The sequence below is a fragment of the Eptatretus burgeri genome, chromosome 4 (assembly GCF_056783735.1).
Source record: "Eptatretus burgeri isolate ZD-2024b chromosome 4, Ebu_testis_v1, whole genome shotgun sequence".
Classification (NCBI taxonomy): Eukaryota; Metazoa; Chordata; class Myxini; order Myxiniformes; family Myxinidae; genus Eptatretus; species Eptatretus burgeri.
The window spans coordinates 35057860-35080359 of NC_140964.1; the positions used below are offsets into that span (position 1 = coordinate 35057860).

Sequence of the window (22500 nt, forward strand, 5' to 3'; positions counted from 1 at the left end):
ATTCAAATTAGTGAGGAACCCATCCTTCCCCAACTTCTATGATATCTAAAGTTTTTATGCAGATAATTTGTGTAAAGGAGGGCCTTGCTGTTTGTGGGTTTCCCCTTCTTGGATTCACTCTATCGTGGTGAATTTATTGACACAAGGTTTGTGGATTGTGGTCAATGTGCTTGAATAATCGGTTAGCGAAGTGTTTTCCACATTTATTCACCCAATGGGCCATCAACACAATAAACCCCTCAATCCTGCCAACATCATCACCTCCATCAACATCACATTATTGGATCAACTTTATCATCATCATCATTATTAAAGATAAGTTTCATGATCTTAATAAATCAAGAAAATAAATTTTATTATGTCTTTAATACAGGAAAACAACTCTTCTCAAAAACAATGTAAAAAAACATGTTAATTAAGGGTACAGTTTGGCAAAAAGGGGGTGACAAATTTTAAACATGAAGTCCCTATCCCTATTTTCCCCATGAACCCTAAAGTTTACGCATCGTGGATTTGCGGTTCATGGGGATTTTCAAGAACGTAACCATCCCACCTTGCGAATAGCAAGGCCCTCTGTTATTTTATTATGACTTGTAATACCCTGGTGGTGCTATACAATACACATTGACATAGAAATGGGCACCTGCCCCCACGTTTGGAACTCTTACCTTTTTATTTACTTCATAAAACACCCACATGCATACCTGAGTACATCCATCATTTTACAACTCATTCAGTCCAATGGTTCAGGAGTGCATACAAGTCAAACAGACACTTTGCAAAATTATATAAAGTATGATAATAGTGCATTAATTGTTTGGATGCTTTCAGGACAACAGTTTTTTTCTTCGTCAAGAATGCTCAAAATGCTTTGATTGGGTATTATAATGACAACATATAAAGGAAATGAACATGGAAACAAACTTAATATGTATAGGTGGGAAAAATACATGCCCAAACCAGGAATTGAATACAGGTCCTCTGAGTGAACAGTACCAGTGCCCTGCCATCTGAGCTATCTGGGTGACCCCACGAGCTGAACACGCAATTCTCCCACTTACAGAGATGCCACTCTCTTTTCTGCCACTGTTTCTGGGACACTCACTGCCAACCATAGGAGCAGCAATACAACAGCCTGTTCCTGAGAGGGTCTTCTTCCCGTGGTGGTGGTGGGGGGGGGGGGAATTCTATGACTGCTATTATTTACATCTGTCCGAAGGTCTATAAAAGGGCTTTATTTATTACATATGCAATTGGTGGAAATTGTGACCACCCCCTAACCAACCATACATCAGTCTGAATCTGTACCCTCCCCCCCAACCTCTGCAATGGGCCAAATCCATGATTACCTTACTTGGTTACTATAATAATTCTGCGAGGGGGTGGGGGTCAAATGTGATGTCCTCATTTCAGTTCAGTGGAGTGAACGGTAGTTTGTGGGGAAATTCACTGAATTTTACCATCATGTTAACTGGTCTGCTAAATTCCATTGCAATGACAAAGAGAACTCTCTGCTTCTATCGATTACAAACTAATGTTAAGAAAAACTTTTTTGGGAAAGTTTGATCAGAAATGAAGCTATATGCAGAGATAAACGATACATTTGGTGATCAATGTAGGAATGGCACATTCGTGCATTGAAAGGTAAATAAAATGGTAATTGCTTAATATGGTGTCAATAAGGTACATCCATAAAGGACCATATTGTCTCAACTTCACAGGTAGGAGATATAATTATAACCTTGTGAGGTGAATGGTTATTTAAAGATTGCAGGTGTGGGAAGGATATTTCAAAGTCCAGCAGGTCAGCCCAGGCAGCACTTCTGATTGATGATGTGAGCATCCCAAACTGATCAAGATGGTACTTGCTTGGCCAGGTGGGCAACGGTTCAGAAGTGAGGTTTGGCTAGGTAGTTTGAATGTGGGATCACTTGGGGGGGGGGGAGAGAGGAGTTGAGGTGGTGGTGATTATGCAGATGAGGAGGTTGGAAGTGTTGTGTGTGCAGGAGACCAGCTGGAAGGGAGACAGGGTGAGTTGGTTGGAAGGGGGATACAAGCTGTTGCATGCAGTGGGTATGGAAGGAATAATGGCATGGGAATAATAGTGTCAGAAGAGATCATCAAGCTGGTGGTCAGAGTGGAAAAATGGGAGGGATGGATAGTTATGGCATGGTTGGTGGTAAAGTTACAAATGGTTTGTGTTATGTCAGTATATGAAACAGGAATGACTGTGGTGGAGAAGCAGGAACTCAGGGATACACTGGAGAGGATGGTGGGAATGGTTGAGCTGGATGTGTTGCTGTGCATTGTGGGGGACTTTAACACGCATGTGGGAATAGCAGAACCGGGTGAAGAGAAATGTTTTGGTAAATTTGGTTGGGGAACGAGGAATAGAGAGGGATGAGAGCTGGTGGTGAGGAATGGGATGGCCATAGCTGGTTCATTCTTTCAAAAGGAGGAAGGCCACAAGGTTACCTTTGGGAGTAGACAACATAGAACAGAACTGGATTTGGTGGTGGTAAGGAAGCAACAGTTGTGGAGGGTTAAGGATTGTAAGGCAGTGGCAGGAGAGCATGTTACCACCCAGCACAAGCCTGCTCGTGTCTGTAGAATGTATGAAGAAAAGGAGGGACGTTTAGAGGAGGGGTCAGAAGATTATGAGGTGGGGGAAGTCTAGGGGCAACATCAACGTCGAGTACAAGGAAAGGATGAGGGCCAACTATGATTAACTTAACAAAGAAGTGGAAGGTTTGGAGGAGGAGTGGAAGAAGTAGGGAGAGGCATTTAGGGGACTTGAACAAGTTTTGTGTGGAAGACCGTCAGGAAAGGGTGCATGATCAAGGGATAGAAACCAGGTATGGTGGATGGAGGAGGTAGCGAAGGCAGTTGGTGAAAAGAAGGAGGTTTGGAAGAGGATAGAGAAGATCGAGGATAGGGTGAGGCAGCCGGATGTGGGGTTGCTGCACCAGCATGGGCAGAAGAAGAAGAAAGCAGCAAGGAGAGCTGTGGATTAGGCGAGAAATTATATAGAAGAGGAGGTGTACAAAAAGTTGGAAGAGGATGGTGAGAGGAAGATGATATATAAATTTTGCCATGAAAGGGATGTGGATAGTAAGGACATTGGGGGCGGGGGGGGGATGATGATGGTAGCGGGAGGCTCATGACAGAGAGGGGGCAATATTGAAGGTGTGGGAAGGATATTTCAAAGAGCTGTTGAACCGGAAAGGAAGTGGCAGCGAACTGGAGATACCATGTTATCCATCCATCCATCCATCCATCCATCCATCGGGACCATACTCTGTACAGATGCTGCCGAAGCAGTCTCCTGGGCTCTCGGGCATAATCCTGGATAGTTCGCCACTCCGACACAGGATACCCGAACGGCTCAATCATCCCAGGAAGCTGGTACTCATTTATGTAGAGGGGAAAGTGGACTTCGTGGAGATTACAGAGGACAACGTATGGATGGCATTGAAGATGATGAAGAGGGGAAGAGCATTAGGCTTTGACGAGGTGTGTACAGAGATGATAATTGCAGTGGAAGAAGTCGGAATCAGTTGCATGAAGAAGCTGTTGAATATATCTTTGAGAGAAGGTTCAATTCCAGAGGAGTGGAGGATAGTTTTAATTGTGTCAACATGGAAGGGGAAAGGAGATGTTGAAGATCCGTGGAAGTACAGGGGCATTATGATCCTCAGTTAAGTAATGAAGGTGCTGGAGAGGGTTCTGGACAGGAGGATAAGCAAGAGTGTGGAGATGAGATCAGAGAAGTGCAGCAGGCATTTAGAAAGTGTAGGGGGATGACAGATGGGATGTTTGCGTTGAGACAGCTGGTGGAAAAAGAGGCTGGAGGTGCAAGGTGAGATGGCATTGGGATTTGTGGTTCTGGAGGCCTACGACACTGTCCCAAAAGAGATGGTGATGTTGACACTAAGATTGATGGGCGTGCCAGAAGTAGAAGTTAAGTTGGTGGAAGGGATGTACAAGGAAACTAAGGGAATAGTTTTAGTTGGTCCTGGGATGTCTGAGTAGTTCAGCATGAACATCAATTTGAGGCAGGGAAGCTCTCAGCCCACTTCATGTTTATCATGGTGATGGAGCTGGTAAAGCAGGAAGGTGAGTTTGAGCATTAGTATGAGGAGGATGCTGTATGCGGACAACCTGGTTGTTGTGGTAGAGAGTGGGTGGGAGATGCAGGAACTGCTAGTGGAGTGGGAGGAGGCATTTGGGAAACATGGGCTGAAGATGAGTATGGAGAAGACTGAGGTGATGTTGGTTGGGGAGTCGAGAAAACAAATCAACATCAGGTTAGAGGGGAAGGAGACATGGAGATAGGTTTCAGTATCTGGGAGGAACAGTGACAGGATAATAAGTCTGAGGCAAATGTGCGGAGGAGGATTCAGGTGGGTGCAAATGCGTAGAGGAGGGTGGAGGGAGTAATGGCAGACAGAAAGATATCAAGAAAATTGAAGGGAAGGTTGTGATGTCATGTGTAATGCCGGCCTTCCTTTACGGTCTGGAGACGATGGCACTGATAGACAACAACCAAGGCTGCAGGTTTGCAAGAACAACTGAGTCAGGAGGATTGCAGGAGTGAAGAGGGTGAATAGGAGGGGGATGCATGAAGTAAGGGAGGAGATTGGTGTGCAGATGAGCTTGACGAGGAGGTTGGTGAAATGCCTGCTGAGATGGCAGTGCCAGATTTATAGTGGTGGAGGCCCTGTGGTACGCATGGGTGGTGGAGGTCCTTTCTGCCATGAATGATGAAGTAAAGCAGTGGTGTTCAACCAGTGCTGGATTTAGGCATAAGCTAAACAAACTACAGCTTAGGGCCTCAAAAAATGTGAGAAGACATGTAAAAATGTGTGAATGAGGCCTAAAGAACTGCTACCTTGGTGCAGGAAACCATCATGACGAAAAATCACCATCAAGCCTTCCCAACACAAGGTGGTGGTACTTCCCAGAGTTTCCAAAAGTAGCCTGGGGGTTGCCTCTTAATAAAAGTGATCCTGATTACTTATTTTGTCAGCATTTTGTAGATATATTAATGCATGTTAAAATAATTAAAAAAAAATTACATTCAAGTATTGTTTCCATGGGATACTATATTATAATCTATGATGGAGATCAAGACAACCAAATGATAAATATGTAATCAGTAAATGCATTCAGCCTGGTGTTGGCTCAGTGGTTAGGGTGGCGGCTTGGATCCGAGGGTCCTGAGTTCAAGCCCCGTTGGCCGCTGAATTAATACACCAGGGAGTTGACTCAGCCTGTCATCCTTCCGAGGTCGGTGAAATGAGTACCAGTTTCAGTGTGTGTACTGGTAGAGGGGCACTGCATCAGCCACACAGTCGCGCTTCAAAAAATGATAGCAACCCCGGCAGCTAAGCTGTCATACGACCACCACCACCAACAGTAAATGCATTCATTTGAAAGTAATTTGTATTTTTCACTTTAAATGCCTTGCTATTAAATAATTAAAAGGCATATATGTTTTCAATTTTTGTGAGATCTTCTGGTGTAATTTTTTAACAAGGTGCCTCACCAAGTCTAAATCTGGCACTGTGTTCAACCTTTTTCACTGATGGCACCCTATATTCTTATCTGATTCTGTGTCACCCCTATTCAATTTTCTAGATGTATCGTTGCCTTTAGAACATTGCAGGCTCAACAAGTTAAATTATTGGATAAAATACATTATTTCAGGAGTGTTTTTGTGGGCTTTTATTACCACCAATGGATTCCAGTTAAATGAAGATTAGCAAAGTGTGCAATTAACCTGTCAAACAGATATATTACTGTTGCAACTTCCAAGCGACATTTGATTTAATTCAAGCAATGGAACTATAAATACCGAAATGAGAAGCATTGCTTTATATGCTCCTGGTATCAGATTCCACCAAGCCAGAAAGTTAAAATGATTTGAACAAGTGAATGCGGACTATATTAGCGAAACAATTTCTAACTAAAAGGCTACTCGGTAGAGCGCATACCTCCGCCACGTAATGCCTGATCCACGAGAACATATCGGGCCGAATACATTTTTGAGATATCGTACTATATATTAGTTTAGCCCGATCTCTCAATAGTGAAGAATCACTTAAAAAATTATCGGATCTGACATTCGGATAGGAAAAATTATCGGATCCGAAATTATCGGACACACTCTACATGGCCACAAAGTTTCATCTGAATCTGTTCTCAACTTTTGGAAATGTCATGCAATATCGTTTTTAGCCCAATCTCTCAATGGTGAAGAATTAGTTTTAAAAAGTTAAATAATTATTGTATCCAGATCTCGACTCGGATCTTCACCAAAATTGAATCAATTCTTCCTAGTGGCACTCTCAACCTGTCCACCAAGTTTTGTGTTAATCAATCCATAACCTTTTTGAGATCTTGTGCTACATATCGTTTTTGGCCCGATCTCTCAACGGTGAAGAATCACTTTTAAAAATCTCAGATTCGGATCTTCATCAAAATTTTGCATTGTCGTCCTTGGCCGGTCACCTACACACAAAAAAAAATTCAAAAAACGATTGTGAGAAAACTGTGGCAAAAAATTGCGACAAACAGACAAATGCAACAGACCAACATACTTGGCAAAAAAAAAGATTTTCACCAAGTAATAAACAAACAGAGGAGTGAAAATATTGTTGTGGGCCGGGGTTCGGCGGCGATAAACGACCACTCGGTGGAGCAGTGGAGTCGTCTCCCACCGAACACTTCCTTCTTCTTCCGCCTCGTGCGGTCACACCGGCTCCAAACCACCACGGTGGGACTCGAACCCACGACCCGAAGTCCACGGCCCACGTCCCTGGCTGCTCGGCCGCCACTACCACGAGAAGCCACCACAAAGGGCCCCAGATGACGACCGAGACCAAGCCACCACGACCGCAGACGAAGCCAATTGCCACCAAGTCCGCAGACGAAGCCAATCGCCACCAAGACTGCAGACGAAGCCAATCGCCACCAAGACTGCAGACGAAGCCAATCGCCACCAAGACTGCAGACGAAGCCAATCGCCACCAAGACTGCAGACGAAACCAATCGCCACCAAGACTGCAGATGAAACCAATCGCCACCAAGACTGCAGACGAAGCCAATCGCCACCAAGACTGCAGACGAAGCCAATCGCCACCAAGACTGCAGACGAAGCCAATCGCCACCAAGACTGCAGACGAAGCCAATCACCACCAAGACTGCAGATGAAACCAATCGCCACCAAGACTGCAGACGAAGCCAATCGCCACCAAGACTGCAGACGAAGCTAATCGCCACCAACACTGCAGATGCTCCAACAACGACCAACACTCTTCACTCTTGAGGTGGAAGCAATTTCTTTTTCCTCCCACTCGCCTCCTGGTTGGACGGTCGTCTCGAGGGGTGTGTCGAGGCATCTCGGAGGCCCGCCTCCCGAAGAGGCTCCATCGTAGCTTTCAGCACGCTGGCCTCCCATTGGCTGGGGCGTGCGTGCAATGCTCGCCCTTCACTCATTGGCTAGGAGGAAACGTCCCATGCCCTTCCTCGGAGCGGAGTCTCGATCTGAGGGGATGGAGGCTACGCCCATGCCTTCAGCCAAAAACACGTGCGCACTGGCAACTGGGTTGAGTGAGGGACGGTGCCGTTGTTGTTGATGTAGCGCACACAACAACATAACTCGTAACTAAACCTAACGAAAAAAAACTTAACTAAAAAAATAACTTGTAGCGCACACGCGAAATTCCCATTAGATAGAAGGAGAGATTCTAACTAAAACACATACTTATCAAAATAACTAAGCTTCGGGACTGCCGTCTGTGTGCAAATGGCTGCCAGATTCGTAACAATATAACCTCCTTCAGCTTCGGTGGCGGAGGTAACTGGACTTGTCAAATACCCAATCAACGCCCAATTTTTGTCACAAATTTGTTACATGAGTTAATAAGTTATAATTCACAAGAATCAGAAACTTATATGTAATGTAACATGATCTGATGTCGATTTTATTTTTAATGCCGTGAATAAACTTCAGTGTCGAAATGTAGGCAGAGAAAGAAATGTTGGCACACATGTTTTAACCCTATGACTCAATAGTGAAGAATCACTTTAAAATTATCTGATGTGGATCTTGATTTGAATTTTCACCAAAGTCGAATCATTTCACTTCAGAAAAAGAAATATTACCTCGACATTACCTTCACAACAACTACACCACCAAGAACAGGACCGCGTTTAAAAAAAAAGAATTATTACCTCAATATTACCTTCACAACAACAACTACACCACCAAGAACAGGACCGCGTTAAAAAAAAAAGAATTATTACCTCAATATTACCTTCACAACAACAACTACACCACCAAGAACAGGACCGCGTTTAAAAAAAAAGAATTATTACCTCAATATTACCTTCACAACAACTACACCACCAAGAACAGGACCGCGTTTAAAAAAAAGAATTATTACCTCGACATTACCTTCACAACAACGACACCGCCAAGAACAGGACTGTGTTAAAAAAAAGAAGAAATATTACCTCGACATTACCTGAACAACAACAACTACACCGCCAAGAACAGGACTGCGTTAAAAAAAGAAGAATAAATATTACCTGAACAACAACAACAACTACACCGCCAAGAACAGGATCGCATTCGAAAAAAGAAATATTACCTCAACATGATCTTCACAACAACAACAACTCCATCACCAACAACAGGATCGCATTCGAAAAAAGAAATATTACCTCCACATGATCACAACAACTCCATTGCCAACAACAGGATCGCATTCGAAAAAAAAAATATTACCTCCACATGATCTTCAAAACAACAACTCCATCGCCAACAACAGGATCGCATTCGAAAAAAGAAATATTACCTCAACATGATCTTCACAACAACAACTCCATCACCAACAGCAGGATCGCATTCGAAAAAAGAAATATTACCTCAACATGATCTTCACAACAACAACTCCATCACCAAGAACAGGATCGCATTCAAAAAACAAATATTACCTCAACATTACCTTCACAACAACAAATCCATCGCCAACAACAGGATCGCATTCGAAAAAAGAAATATTAGCGAACGTAGTGAGCTTCATACTTAATGCATGCACATGAGAATAGGAAACAACAACAACAACAACAACAACAACACAATGCTCTGGCAATTTGGAATCAGTGTCGTCGGCTATGACCCTTTTGCTTCCGGTTTTTGTCATGGGGAATGATGCATGCCGGAAAATAAAGGCATCGTCGGAGACACGAAAGATACAAATATCAGACATGGTGTATATTTCCTCCATTGATTTTAATAAACATATCTCCTGCATCATCAAAAAATAATTTTTAATCGTGATTAACATTATTTGTTCGCTGATCCCGAATCCAGGCCGAAGTAACCGGAAATTGCGTCAAAATCATCAGCTGTGCGGCGCTTACATGTACCACGGTATAGTTGGCAAGTATACAGTTGTGAACAAGTTATAGGTAAAGTCAGAAGCAAATGTAAGAAGAATTCTACGTTCGCTTCGAGGCTTTGCCTATTCCATATTACCTCAACATTACCTTCACAACAACAACTACACCGCCAAGAACAGGATCGCCTTCGAAAAAAGAAATATTACCTCAACATGATCTTCACAACAACAACTCCATCACCAACAGCAGGATCGCATTCAAAAAAAGAAATATCACCTCAACATTACCTTCACAACAACTACACTGCCAAGAACAGGACCGTGTTTAAAAAAGAAAAGAAATATTACCTCAACATTACCTTCACAACAACAACAACAACAACAACAACAACAACACGATTGCTTCAGGGAAATAAATTGTTTGAGGCCTGAGGTCAGGTCAGGTATGGGAGCATGTGCCAGAACAGCGCGTCGCTGCGTCCACGTTCCGCCGGTACTCCAGGGGCCTCCGTCTGGCCATCCCCCAGGCAGATGTCAGGCCCATCCCCATCTCCTTGAGATGATGGTCAACCTGCTGCAACCACGAGGAACATGGTCGGCCCACTGGCCTCCTCCACTCATGAGACTCCCTCGCTGAGAGAATCTGGTGAGCAGGATCAGCTTCAGAAAAACGAGCCACATGTCCATACAGCCGCAACTGATGCTCACGGACTATGCAGGTAACAAATCTCATCCGAGTCTCTCTCAGCAACCGCTCGTTGGACACAAAATCTGACCAGCGATAGCCAAGGATTCTCCGAAGAGACCTGGTACCAAAGGAATTAAGTCTCCGTCTCAGATCCTTGGTCAGAGTCCAAGTCTCGCATCCATAGAGCAAGACTGGAAGTACCAAGGACCTGAAGACTCGGACTTTCGTCCTCCCGCACAGGTACCGGCAGTGCCACACCCCATGATCCAGTGAATCCATGACTCCCCAGGCCCGACCCAGACGTCTATTGACCTCTGACTCACAGCCAGCAGAGACATGAATATCACTGCCAAGGTAAGTGAATCTCTCCACGACCTCAACATCCTCACCACAAACTGACACAGACAGGACAGCAGCATCCAAGATGTCACCGAAAGCCTGGATCTTAGTTTTGACCCAAGAAACCCGTAATCCCAGTGGCTCTGACTCCTCATTCAGCACCTCGAGGGCCCCCAAAAGGATATCTAAAGTCTCCGCAAAGATGACTGCATCATCTGCAAAATCAAGGTCCGAGATCTTGACATATAAAAGGCCCATATGCTATGACCTTATCAAGACCCGTGTCTGCTATCAGATGCAACCTTTTGATGTATATTTGATAATCCTTGTCTTACACTGAAGGAAACACTTAAATGGAAGGCAAAATGTTTGTGAATACTGGATAATGCTTCTGCAGATGGCTTGGCTTAATGCGAGATGAACGTGTTTGGTGGTGGAGGCCCCTGGGCACGTGTTGGGCGGTGCAGGCCCTGGGCACGTGTTGGGCGGTGCAGGCCCCTGGGCACGTGTTGGGCGGTGCAGGCCCCTGGGCACGTGTTGGGCGGTGCAGGCCCCTGGGCACGTGTTGGGCGGTGCAGGCCCCTGGGCACGTGTTGGGCGGTGCAGGCCCCTGGGCACGTGCTGGGCGGTGCAGGCCCCTGGGCACGTGCTGGGCGGTGCAGGCCCCTGGGCACGTGCTGGGCGGTGCAGGCCCCTGGGCACGTGCTGGGCGGTGCAGGCCCCTGGGCACGTGCTGGGCGGTGCAGGCCCCTGGGCACGTGCTGGGCGGTGCAGGCCCCTGGGCACGTGCTGGGCGGTGCAGGCCCCTGGGCACGTGTTGGGCGGTGCAGGCCCTGGGCACGTGTTGGGCGGTGCAGGCCCCTGGGCACGTGTTGGGCGGTGCAGGCCCCTGGGCACGTGTTGGGCGGTGCAGGCCCCTGGGCACGTGCCCTCGTTTCCCTTGGGTAAATCCAGCCCTGCGAGATGGGCTGGACACTTGGTGTGGATGGGGGAAGAGAGAATGGCAAAAAGAGTGGATAGGTTGAGGGAGCAAGGTAGGAAGAAAAGGGGTAGACCACGGTTGAGATAAATATGAGTGAGGAAAGTGAAAAAAACAAGCTCAAATGAGCTAAGATCCTCGTCCTATTAATGATGACGTCATAAAAACGAATATGACGTCATTGTGATGTATCATGTTTGCGATAAATGATCTGTGCTAATGCCCGGCTTGATTACCGCAAACAAAATTCAAACAGCTTGCCTAGTTTCGGAGATAATGGTACAGGCGATTTCCATTAGCGGCGATATTATGACGTCAACTTTTTTTCTCGGAAGAAGTCAAAATCGGAGATAGTTACTGCCTGCACGTGGGCTTTCTGCGTATACATGGCAAGTTTCACGAAATCCGATGAAAACTCTGGGTTGTGAAACGAAAAATGTCAAAAATAGGAATGACGTCATAAAAATTGATATGATGTCATAGTGATGTATCATATGTGCGGTGATTCAGCTCTGCTAATGCCCTGTTCGATTCCCGCAAACAGAATTCAAAAAGCTTGCCTAGTTTCGGAGATAATTTTTTCGGCGATTTCCATGAGCGGAGATATTTTGACGTCATAACTTTTTTTTTCTAGGAGGAATTTTCAAAATTGGAGATGGTTACTGTCTGCGCAGGGTATTTTTTACATATATCTGCCAAATTTCAGGAAGTTTCGATGAAAACTGTTGGCTGTGAAACAAAAAAGTCCACAAGAAGAAGATGAAGAACAACAACGTGAGTAAGACTTAGAGATCCTCCACGAGGATCTAAAAACTTTATCGTGAAGAAATCATTGCGGCCTGTTTCAATTCAAGACGTGGTCGAGCAGACCAAAAAAACATGGCGGCTTCAGACCCCAGCGAGAGAACCCAGGATATGCCTGAAGACTCCAGCAAGCGAGGTGGCCGAGGATGTGCCCGATGAAGGATATAATTAAATAAGGCCGTTAAGTATTTTCAAAAGGGGTGTTTTATTAACCCAAACATCCAATTTTCACTCTTGCACTCCCTTGGAGTTCCCATAGTATGCATGCAAAGGTACAGGCTGCTAGGTTTCATGGTTTTGGAGTTATGGAGAACACACACACACACACACACACACACACACACACACACACACACACACACACACACACACACACACACACACACACACACACACACACACACACACACACACACACACACACACACACACACACACACAGAGTGTATATACAGTAGAATATGACATTGTGTCCATCCGTTATTGCTACAAGGCATATTTGATTTATCTCCAAGTGAGTACGTGGAGGGGTGAGCCACCTGTGTTGTCCCCACAACATCATGCGAGGAGGTAGGCCAGTTCAGTATGTTCGCTCTCTCCTGCATGGATTGTCTTTTTCATTTTGAGAATAGCACACATGTCCATTGATTCAACCCAGACAACATTACCTTTTAAAATCTCACCTTTCAGTGCACCTCTCTGATGTTGACTTTTCTCAGTGAGATGTGAACACTACTAAATGATCAAAGTTGGCTGAAACAACCATAATTGTCTTTTAGAATGAGCCGGTCGATGGAAATCGTAAAAGTCATGTAGCTCTTACTGGTCCATTCGTACCCAAGAGAAAGAATGGTACAACCAATAATAAATAGGATTTATATGACCTTTGCTGTGATAAATGTTCAGTTGATTTGAAGGGATACGATACCTCATCAAGTGTCACTGCTATTTGGCCTTGGTTTGTAATGTCCCGAGATTTGAAAAATCCTGCAAAGACAATACATGTATCAATGTAACGAGAACCCCCTTTTCAAAACCACCACCACCACCACCACCACGTCTATCCTCATGCTATATTCTCATCCAACACAATGTTGTACAATGCCAATGCCCAGTATATTCGCCATGTATGGCCACACAATTCACGATTCACTCACGGAGGATGACAGTAAGCTTCGTCATGCAGCACACAAAGTCGTCGAAGGCCATGCAGTGATTAGGCGTATAATACCTGCTGATTAAGAGAGACAGAAATTGTCCTCCCAGGTCGTAGCCTTAAGACAAGAGAGGGAAGTGTGAAAACCAAATTAATTTATTTCAACATATGGCAGAACATACAACATGCTGAATAAATTCTGGAGCATTGGGAGGTTTCATCCAACAGCTATAATTGACCACTGATAATTGCTTTCACATTGGAATTCACAAAAAAAACGTGGTTTGAGATTAGATCTGTGCTCATGCTGGAGTAATTCCTGGTTGGCTGTGCCTTTTCTCTTTTCTTAATTAATGGACCGCAACTGCAGTGATTATATATATATATATATATATATATATATATATATATATATATATATATATATATATATATATATATATATATATATATATATATATATATATATATATATATATATATATATATATATATATATATATATTGTGTTGCTTGTCTTTTGGCTGCTCCCGTTAGGGGGCGCCACAGCGGATCATCCGTTAGGATCCGCCTACTGATTTGGCATAGGTTTTACGCCGGATGACCTTCCTGACGCAACCCTGGTCGCCTCTAAGGACACAGGGATAAGGATTGGGTTTCACCATGATTCCGGGCTGCCCTACACCCTCTCATAGCACAGACCAGTGCAGAGCTCCCGTCCTCAAGCGATCCTCCACCCAAGCCTCCGAGTAGCCGGATTACAGGCGCACGCCACAATGCCCGGTTATATATATATATATATATATATATATATATATATATATATATATATATATATATATATATATATATATATATATATATATATATATATATATATATATATATATATATATATATATATATATATATATATATATATATATATATATTGGATTTCCGCCCATCTGGCGTACAGAAGACCGCTTTAGCCCAATTGCAGCTGCGCACACCCACCAAACGAGCAATCGAGTCGCAGCTTCCGGATCAACGCTGAAACCCAGCTGCGGGTGTTTTAACACACCATAAACCAGCCAACTCTTCTATCCACGCGCTACAGGGTCGATCACCGAATTATCGATGTACCTAATTATTCGCGTGGACAGAAATGCCAGGAGTTTATACCTCGACGGGACCTGCACGAAACCGAGCCGCTTTAGCAGCTCGTTCCGTATGCGATTGCCGAGCGGTTTTATATCGCCAAGTCCCGTCGGACCAGATGTACGTTTTATCGGCTTATAATCAGCCAGCAAATATTCCGAACGCATCATGGCAGTCAATGGCAGAAAGTGACACAACGAGCAGGTGAACATTCAAACAATGGGGGTATTTATTTTTCAATGCACATATGCAATGAATGGGGGGGGGGGGATGGGGCAGGACACGAGCAAAAAGCCTGCAGCCGAGTTCCATCATGTAATGTGCAGGCACTGAACAGTTTGTTACTTACGGACAAGGCGCCACAGACTTTCATGCAAAACCCAAGAAAGAAAGAAAGTACTGGGCTCGTGAGCCTTTATAATTGCTCGGAGCCGGGATGACCGAAGAGGCTCCGAGAGACCGAGCGGGCTTCCAGGCCACCCTCGTGGCGACTCGCTGGGTCCTGGTTCGGCGACCCTCGCTGTCTGTGCCCGGACCCCCAAGCTTCGACTGGCTCCCTTGGTCGTCCGGCCTCCACTGCGGCCTGGCTTAGCCGACGACGCGCTGGAGGAGTGAACGGGTCTCGACTCCGGCTTCTTGGTTGCGCCGGCGAACCTTCCAGCGAACCAACTGCTCGAACTCCGAACTCTTCAGCTCCCAACTTGGCGTCTCTCCACTCCCACCGCCGACTGCAAGCCACGAAGTCCAGCGCCCAACTCAAGCGCTCTCTCCAACTCTCCGGACTCCAACACTCCGAACTCAACTGGACTCCGACGACTCAGCGTCTTTCCAACGCTTCCACTTCCCACACCAACTCAACTGGCTCTGTCTCTCACGCGCCCTATTCCAGTGCGTGAACCCGGCTTTTATCGCCCCCAAGGGGAGGGGCCGTGGTGGGCTTTTTACATCCGAAATCAGTGCCCTCCTTCTCTTCACCTTTGAACCCTCATTCAGGCGAGATCCACCCCGATCAAAGGCAAACGTGGTCGATGAATTGCTCTGGTTGTTGTTATTGTCGTTGTTGTTGTTAAAATAAAAGATAGAGACAGAATCACTGCTAACTGAAGATGCACAGCCCGGCACATGAATAATTCCCGTTATACATTGATGGGGAAATCTAACCTGGAACACACACTTGTCGACCGAACTGAACTTCGGGGAACCTGAATGGTGATCTGTGAATTTCCACCACCGCAACACTACCCCATCCCCTTTTTACAGACTCGTCCCGAGTTGTCAAATTTACGTGAGCCTTCATGTGTAAGCTCTCCCCAAGTACGATTTACCTTCGGATCCTTGAGTGCGACATTTGGTGTATCAGTGTCCCAAAAGTACTATGGGCTGTGTAACGAACTAAACAAACTCACTCGTGCAGACGACTAAACTAAAATTGACGGCGCTACAACAAACATGCAGGGGGAGCAAAACTTATTTCCAATTTTACCTTAACCTTAACCTTATAATTTTTACACTAAACCATGGTCCAGGACCGATGGAATCTGTGGGAAAAAGGGGCATGGCAAGGTTCGTCAGTAGTATATGAGGGTGAGCGCTCCACAGCTGAAGGTCGGATGTCTCCGGGGCCTGTTCAAAAGGCCTCGTTGTCCGTCACAGAACCTTTTTCATGTCTTCAGCTGCTGGAGGCAATTCACCCCAACCCGGCATTCCATATGCCATCCGACAGGCCATTCTTGAAGCAGAGAGCCAGGCTGCCCAAATGCAGTCTCTGGCTCATGTAATAAATGCAGGACTGAACACAAGAAGGTAACCGGCTGCCCAATGCAGTCCCAGGCCTCGCCCTTGAAATGAATGCAGATGAGCAGTGAACACAAGCACAGGGAGGTAGCCAGCTGCCCAATGCAGTCCCAGGCTTCCCCCTTGAAATTAACTGGATGACACAAGCAAACACAAACGGTGCACGGGCTGCAGCAATGCAGTCCCCGCGTGCGGCTGCCTGCAGGGCAGTCCCCTCTTCCTGTGCAGGCTGGAGTTCCTCAAGGTAGCGTTCTGGGCCCTGTTCTTTTTCTGGTTTTCATCAATGATCTCTCGGACTCTCTGGAAAATCCTCTATTTCTCTTTGCCGATGACTCCACCCTCTGCCGTACCATCTGTCATCCCTCAGACCGGCAAGCAGCAGCTTCTTCGCTCACTGCAGATCTGGATAAAATCACAAACTGGTCCAACACGTGGAACATGTCTTTCAATCCAGACAAATCTCACACTCTCACTATGTCTCTTCGAAAGGACCGTTTACAAAACCCCCCCATCCACTTTCTCAACAATCCTCTGGAAGAAGTCTTTTCTTTCAAGCTTCTGGGTCTCACTATGTGCCATGACCTTTCCTGGGAAAGTCACATTTCCAACCTTGCCTCAAAAGCCAGTCGCCGACTGGGAATCCTCCGTCGTGCAAAGTCCTTCCTCGGCCCTCTTGAGCTCCTGACCACTTACAAAGCTTTTGTCCGTAACCTGATGGAGTACTGCTCTCCCCTCTGGGCTGGTGCTCCTGCCTCCCACCTTTCTCGACTTCACGCTGTCGAAACCAGGGCATTTAAGATCATTGGCATCTCCCACAATGAAGCTGAGTCATTGGGCCTCTCACTCAATCACCGCAGGTTAGTCGGTGGTCTTTCTGTCTTCTACCGACTCCTCTCCAGCCTTGCCCCCCCTGCTCTCTCTGCGATTTGTCCCAACCACATTTCCACAGGGCGCTCAAGGTCCGCCAACAACCCCCTTCTGGTAAAACTACCAAAATCACGAATCACTGCTCATCTTCACTCTTTCATTCCTCTTTTTTCCCGCCTTTGGAATAAACTTCCTCACTCTATTCTTTCCCATTCTTCCCTCCAGGCTTTCAAAACAGCTGTTCACCACCACCTCTTATCTTCCCCCATCCAAATCCTCGATCTTTTCTACCCCCGATAATCCACCCAAGCCCACTTCCTTCAATTCTTCTGCTTTCCTTCCTGAAAGTCCCTGTAATGTCCATCTTCTCCTCGCCATGTTCCCCGTCCCATCCCCATCCCTCTCCCTTCCACAGTTCACCTGTGTCTGTTCCCCAATGTTTTGTCCCTTCCACTCCCGCCCCTCTTGTCTCATGCCTCCTTGCTGTGAGTTGTGTGTTCGCTCTCATACGAGCCTCGACCAAGGTATACAAAAAAAAAAAAAAAAAAAAAAGTCCTTGCAACTTGCACGATGATCCTGGCGCACATGGTAATGTATGGAACAAGGGAAAATGCAAACACAAGGGTTAGCAGGCATGGGGTCAAGGCAGAGGCAGGCAGACAAAGCATGGCAAGGCAAGGCCGGAACAGGCCGCTGTAGCACAAACAGGCCGGCATACGAAGCTGGCCGGCCTCTTGTCTCGTTCTGGAGGTTTGTGGAGGGAGTGCGGTGGTGGCGGCCGGTCTGAAGGAGGGCTCGGACCTACCCTACGGTCTCCCTCCCAACCTATCGCCTTTGCCTGTCTCTGTCCATATCCACTCCCTTAGTTTGCACAACCAAATTTAGCCCCATCTTATTTTTACTCTATTTATAATTTCGCCTCCCTAACCCCCTTTTAGTTAGGGAATTTTAGCAAATTGTATTGACCATCTGTGAAAAAATTGCTTACCAAAAAATTTCTTCACTGACGTATTCAACTAGGTGTGTACTTACACCTATCAATTAGTGCAAACCCAAATCCTTGTGGAAAATTCTTGGGAGCCAATCAAAGTTCGGGTGCTCAGAGGGCCTGAGCGAAAAAAATCGGAAAAATCAACTTTTGACAATATGGACTTGTGGGATGTCTACCTAGGGGTTTTTTGGGGTGCTGAATTGATTCCAACCATTAGATTTGAGGAAAAATGAATCCCTGGCCGTAAATATTGATATGATACATTTTTAGATATCTCGGACTGTGTTTTGCAGTAATTTGGCTCAATTGATTCAGATTGTTCAAATTGTGCTGAAACCAGCATACAACATTTTTGAAACCACACTCATGCGTGAGGCAAAATCCTCCGGTGGTCTAAACAGAGGCCGCTTTCGGAATGAGTCTTCTCATAAGTCTTGGGTTCAGACTCAACCACTTCTCATTCATTCACCAAGAGCTAGAAAGAAGCATGGTCAAATGTGGGGTACCTGTCCACACCAACGTTAAAAGAGCCCAAATGAAGAGAGATAACGATGCTGTCAACACCATAGTTGGGTGGTTGGAGGAAGTCAACCCTTTCGATGTCACATGGGACAAGAAGACTCTGGTGTCCTTCTCAACTGGGTTCAGCAGCACTCCAGAAGACCAAGTCAACGCTGAACAAGCAGAAGATGGCAGAGCCATACAGGCTAAGATGGATGGGAAAACTGTTGTGGATGCAATGGTAACCAAATACAAGGTCAAATCACTTGCAAGCCTCAGATGTGGACCCAAAGTCAATGGCAAGAAGCTGGTCATTGACTGAAGCTATTCAACCGCCTCATTGTCATCAGTGAGCGTGAAGCCAAGACCAAAGAAGCTCTGCGCTTTGAGTTCACGCCAAAACCGATGTCTCTGTTTGACAAAAATCAAAAGTTGCGAAAGCCAGACAAGGCTGCCCTAGGTCCCTGAAGGCATGTGTGGCACCTGTGGAACAACCCCCCTGCACAAGCCTTGTGGTTGATGGTGGCTGGCTCCTGCACAATGTCAAGTGGGAGGCGAATCTTACTTGGAAGGATGTTGCCGAGAGCTACCTCCGGTTTGTGAAGTCCATGGGGAGCCATCGCCTCTGGATAACGGTGGTCTTTGATGGATATGGCAGCTCCACCAAGGACCATGACACTTGAGACGAACAAAGAATGCATGCTGTGACATTCAGATTCGTCTGGATCTCAAAATCTTCATTGCAAGAGAAAAGTTCCTCGATAACAAGAACAACAAAGCCCAGCTCGTTCTGCTCCTTGCTGAGACATTTAGTAGGAATGGAATCAGTGTACAGCAATTCTCCGATGATGCCGACACCTCCGTCATCTGCGCAGCTCAAGATGAAGCAAGAGAGTCCCCTGTTGAGGTGAGGGCTGAGGACACAGACGTCCTGGTTATGCTGATTCATCATGTTGCAGACCATCCGATCTTCCTCATGACAGCCAAAGAAACATCTTACGATGTCGGAAAGATCTGGGAGGCCCTCCCAGAGATATACCGGAGGTATCTCATCTTCTTGCACAGCTTCTCTGGCTGCGACACAGTGTCTGAAATTTTTGGGTTTAGCAAACCAACTTTGATAAGCAAGCTCTGCAAGACTGATGAAGCAGAGAGGGCAATGGACGTGTTTATGGACATCCGAGCTGAGAAAGGTGATATCATTAAAGCAGGCTGTGATCTTTTCATGCTCATGTTCCATGGGAAATCCTCCAAACACTTGGAAGACTTGAGATTCAACATCTTCAGCAAGCGAGCTGCGACTGGGAGCATAAAACCTGATAAACTCCCGCCGACAACAGGAGCTGCAGCACAGCACTCTCTCCGAGCTTACCTCCAGACTAGAGACTGGCTGATGCTGCAAAGTTCATCGTTGGATGCCCGGGACTATGGATGGCAACTCACTGAGCAAGGATATGCACCAGTCCCTTCTACAGACCCCATTGCACCAGACTACCTCCTGACATTTGCCAGCTGCAACTGTGCAGGGGACTGCAGCTCACTCAGGTACTGCTGTAAAAAGCAAGGAGTCAAGTGTATTTCTGCTTGCGGCATCTGTCATGGTAACTCTTGCCTGAACATAAACCAGCTGGATGACAACAGGAGTGAGGAAGATACTGGGGAGTTTGAAGAATAAGGTTGTGAAAGCTGACGAAGCAACATTTCCATTGAGCACAGTTCTGTTAAAAATGCCAATAAAATATATTTTATATGATCAAGGAGTGTTTTTTTCTCAAAAATAATGGTTGGACTCAATTCAGAATCCCAAAGAACCCCGAGTTAGACATCCCACAAGTCAATATTGGCAAAAGTCAATTTTCCGATTTTTTTCGCGCAGGCCCTCTGAGCACCCTAACTTTGATTGGCTCCCCAGAATTTTCCACAAGGATTTGGGTTTGCAGTAATTGATAGGTGTTAGTGGACACCTAGATGAATATGTTAGTGAAGAAATTTTTGGGAAGCAATTTTTCACAGATGGTCAATACAATTTGCTAAAATTCCCTAACTATTTATTGTCTCTGTCCGGCTAACCTCCCATGTCACCGAGCCTACTCCCAACTCCTACGTTCCCTTCCTGGAGAGGAATAAGGGAAAGCTAGGCATCCTGTCTTTAGGCCCAATTAAGCCTCAGAATGGCCTCCTCAGATTTCAGCGATCTTACCCAAAGTGGGTCCAGCGGCCTACCGAGAGCGAAGGGATGGATGGCGCGGTGGGGTACACTTCCCTATCTCCCCGAACATTTATTAACCTTAAACTACCCCGGGGCTTCCCAAAAGTGCCTGTCGCTTAAACTATTGGTTCTACCAACCAAGATTCCCATCGCCTGTGTTGGTGTCCTCACAAATTTGGGCCTTGACTCCAATTTTCCTTCGTGCCCTTGCACGGTTTCGTGGCTGGGCCGTGTGGCTCACTTGGCAGGAACTACCCTCTGCCGATTCTCCAACCATGGCACCGCCAGGCCCTGAGACTGCCTCCGAGCCTACCAGCTCCCTAATATATTGGGAGTGCCCTCCCTGGCTACTCCCCCTCGATGCTCACATCACAGGTTGGCGCCACGGGCCCCTTTTCCCGGGTGCCCGTGCCCACGTGGCTATTGGCGCTAAGAGCCCTGCTTCATGCAGGCCCACCCGTGCCCACTACGCTATCCCGGCCCCTCTTGGGCCCTTGGCCTACCGCGGTCGACTAGTTCAGTGCCCGGAGTGCCCACTAAGCGATACTCACTGTTCGCAGCCACGCTCCCAGCCTGTCAACAGGACTCATGCACCCCTCCAAAGCGGTTTCGAGCCTACTTTTGCACCAACAACAAAAGGACCTCCATTTTGTCAATTTGGCTAACCCATCAACTACCATTACTCTGACCCCAGGGTCGCTTGGGTGGGAATCACTGCTCCCCCCAATCACTCATCGTACCATGCATACCACATTTGCTTCATTCACACAGGCCCGCTGGCCCTCACTCACTTCTCATTGTGTTTCAATCCACTTCTCAACTCACATCGCTGAACACTGCCATTCTTCTCACTGGATCCCTCAACGAACTCGTGCTCCCTCGTCATCCCTTAAACTCATGCACGATCTATTTAATCTACGTAGCTAAGCTACGTCCCCTTTACACATTCAATGTCTGTCAATGTCTCCAAAAATCCCTTTTCCATTCTTCATGTAAACTAAAATGCCTCTAACTAATCCATTCCACGGGCCCCATGAGGACTTGTCCCTGCCCCATGAAGCCGGTCTAACTAAACTAACCCTTCCGCTAACTAGTTGTTTTCCTGTGTCCTAAGCAAGGGGGTCTCCTACCCCTTGCCCAGGGAATCCTGTTTACCCGAAGTGGCGAGGCTTGCTTTTCTCTTTTTTTTGTGTGCACCAGCGCGGCGACTCACAAACTGTGCTCCTTTCCCGTGACGTCATGGCAGCTGTTCGCGCTTCGCGCACGTTGTCCCTTCTCGGACGGTAACATCCGGCAGGGATTTCCCTTCTGCCGGATTCCAACCATGCGTGCCACCACGACATCACTGCGCATCCCAAGCAAGCCTCGCGTTTCGAGGGGTTCCCCACGCGAGCACATGTGCTCTGCTCGTCCATAACCTGCGCCGGAGAATCCCTCACGACGTCACTCGCACCCTAATACCGCGCGATTTTTCACGCAAGCCGGGGCACGCGTAACGCATCGGGGAAACTGCTTCGCGCGCTCTGCGAACAGAACGTGCGGCGCAGGCCACACGGAGCTTTACACACACACTCACCTGGATAACCATCCGATCCAAATTCACCATTCCCAGCCTAACTTCT

At 46.5% G+C, this 22500-nt stretch overlaps 1 protein-coding gene across 3 annotated transcripts in view; it reads right to left on the reverse strand.

Annotated features, from left to right (window-relative positions):
- Positions 1-12536: 12536 nt before the first annotated feature.
- The window catches only part of LOC147027797 (calpain-9-like), a 142326-nt gene continuing 132362 nt past the window's right edge, over positions 12537-22500 (reverse strand). For all 3 annotated transcript variants that reach the window (XM_085877414.1, XM_085877413.1, XM_085877415.1), the window contains exons 19-20: positions 13378-13494; positions 12537-13207 (exon numbers count right to left, since the gene is read on the reverse strand). In XM_085877414.1, coding sequence (XP_085733540.1) covers positions 13029-13207; positions 13378-13494 — 296 coding nt within the window. In that variant the 3' untranslated portion in view covers positions 12537-13028. The remainder of the gene's footprint in view (positions 13208-13377; positions 13495-22500) is intronic.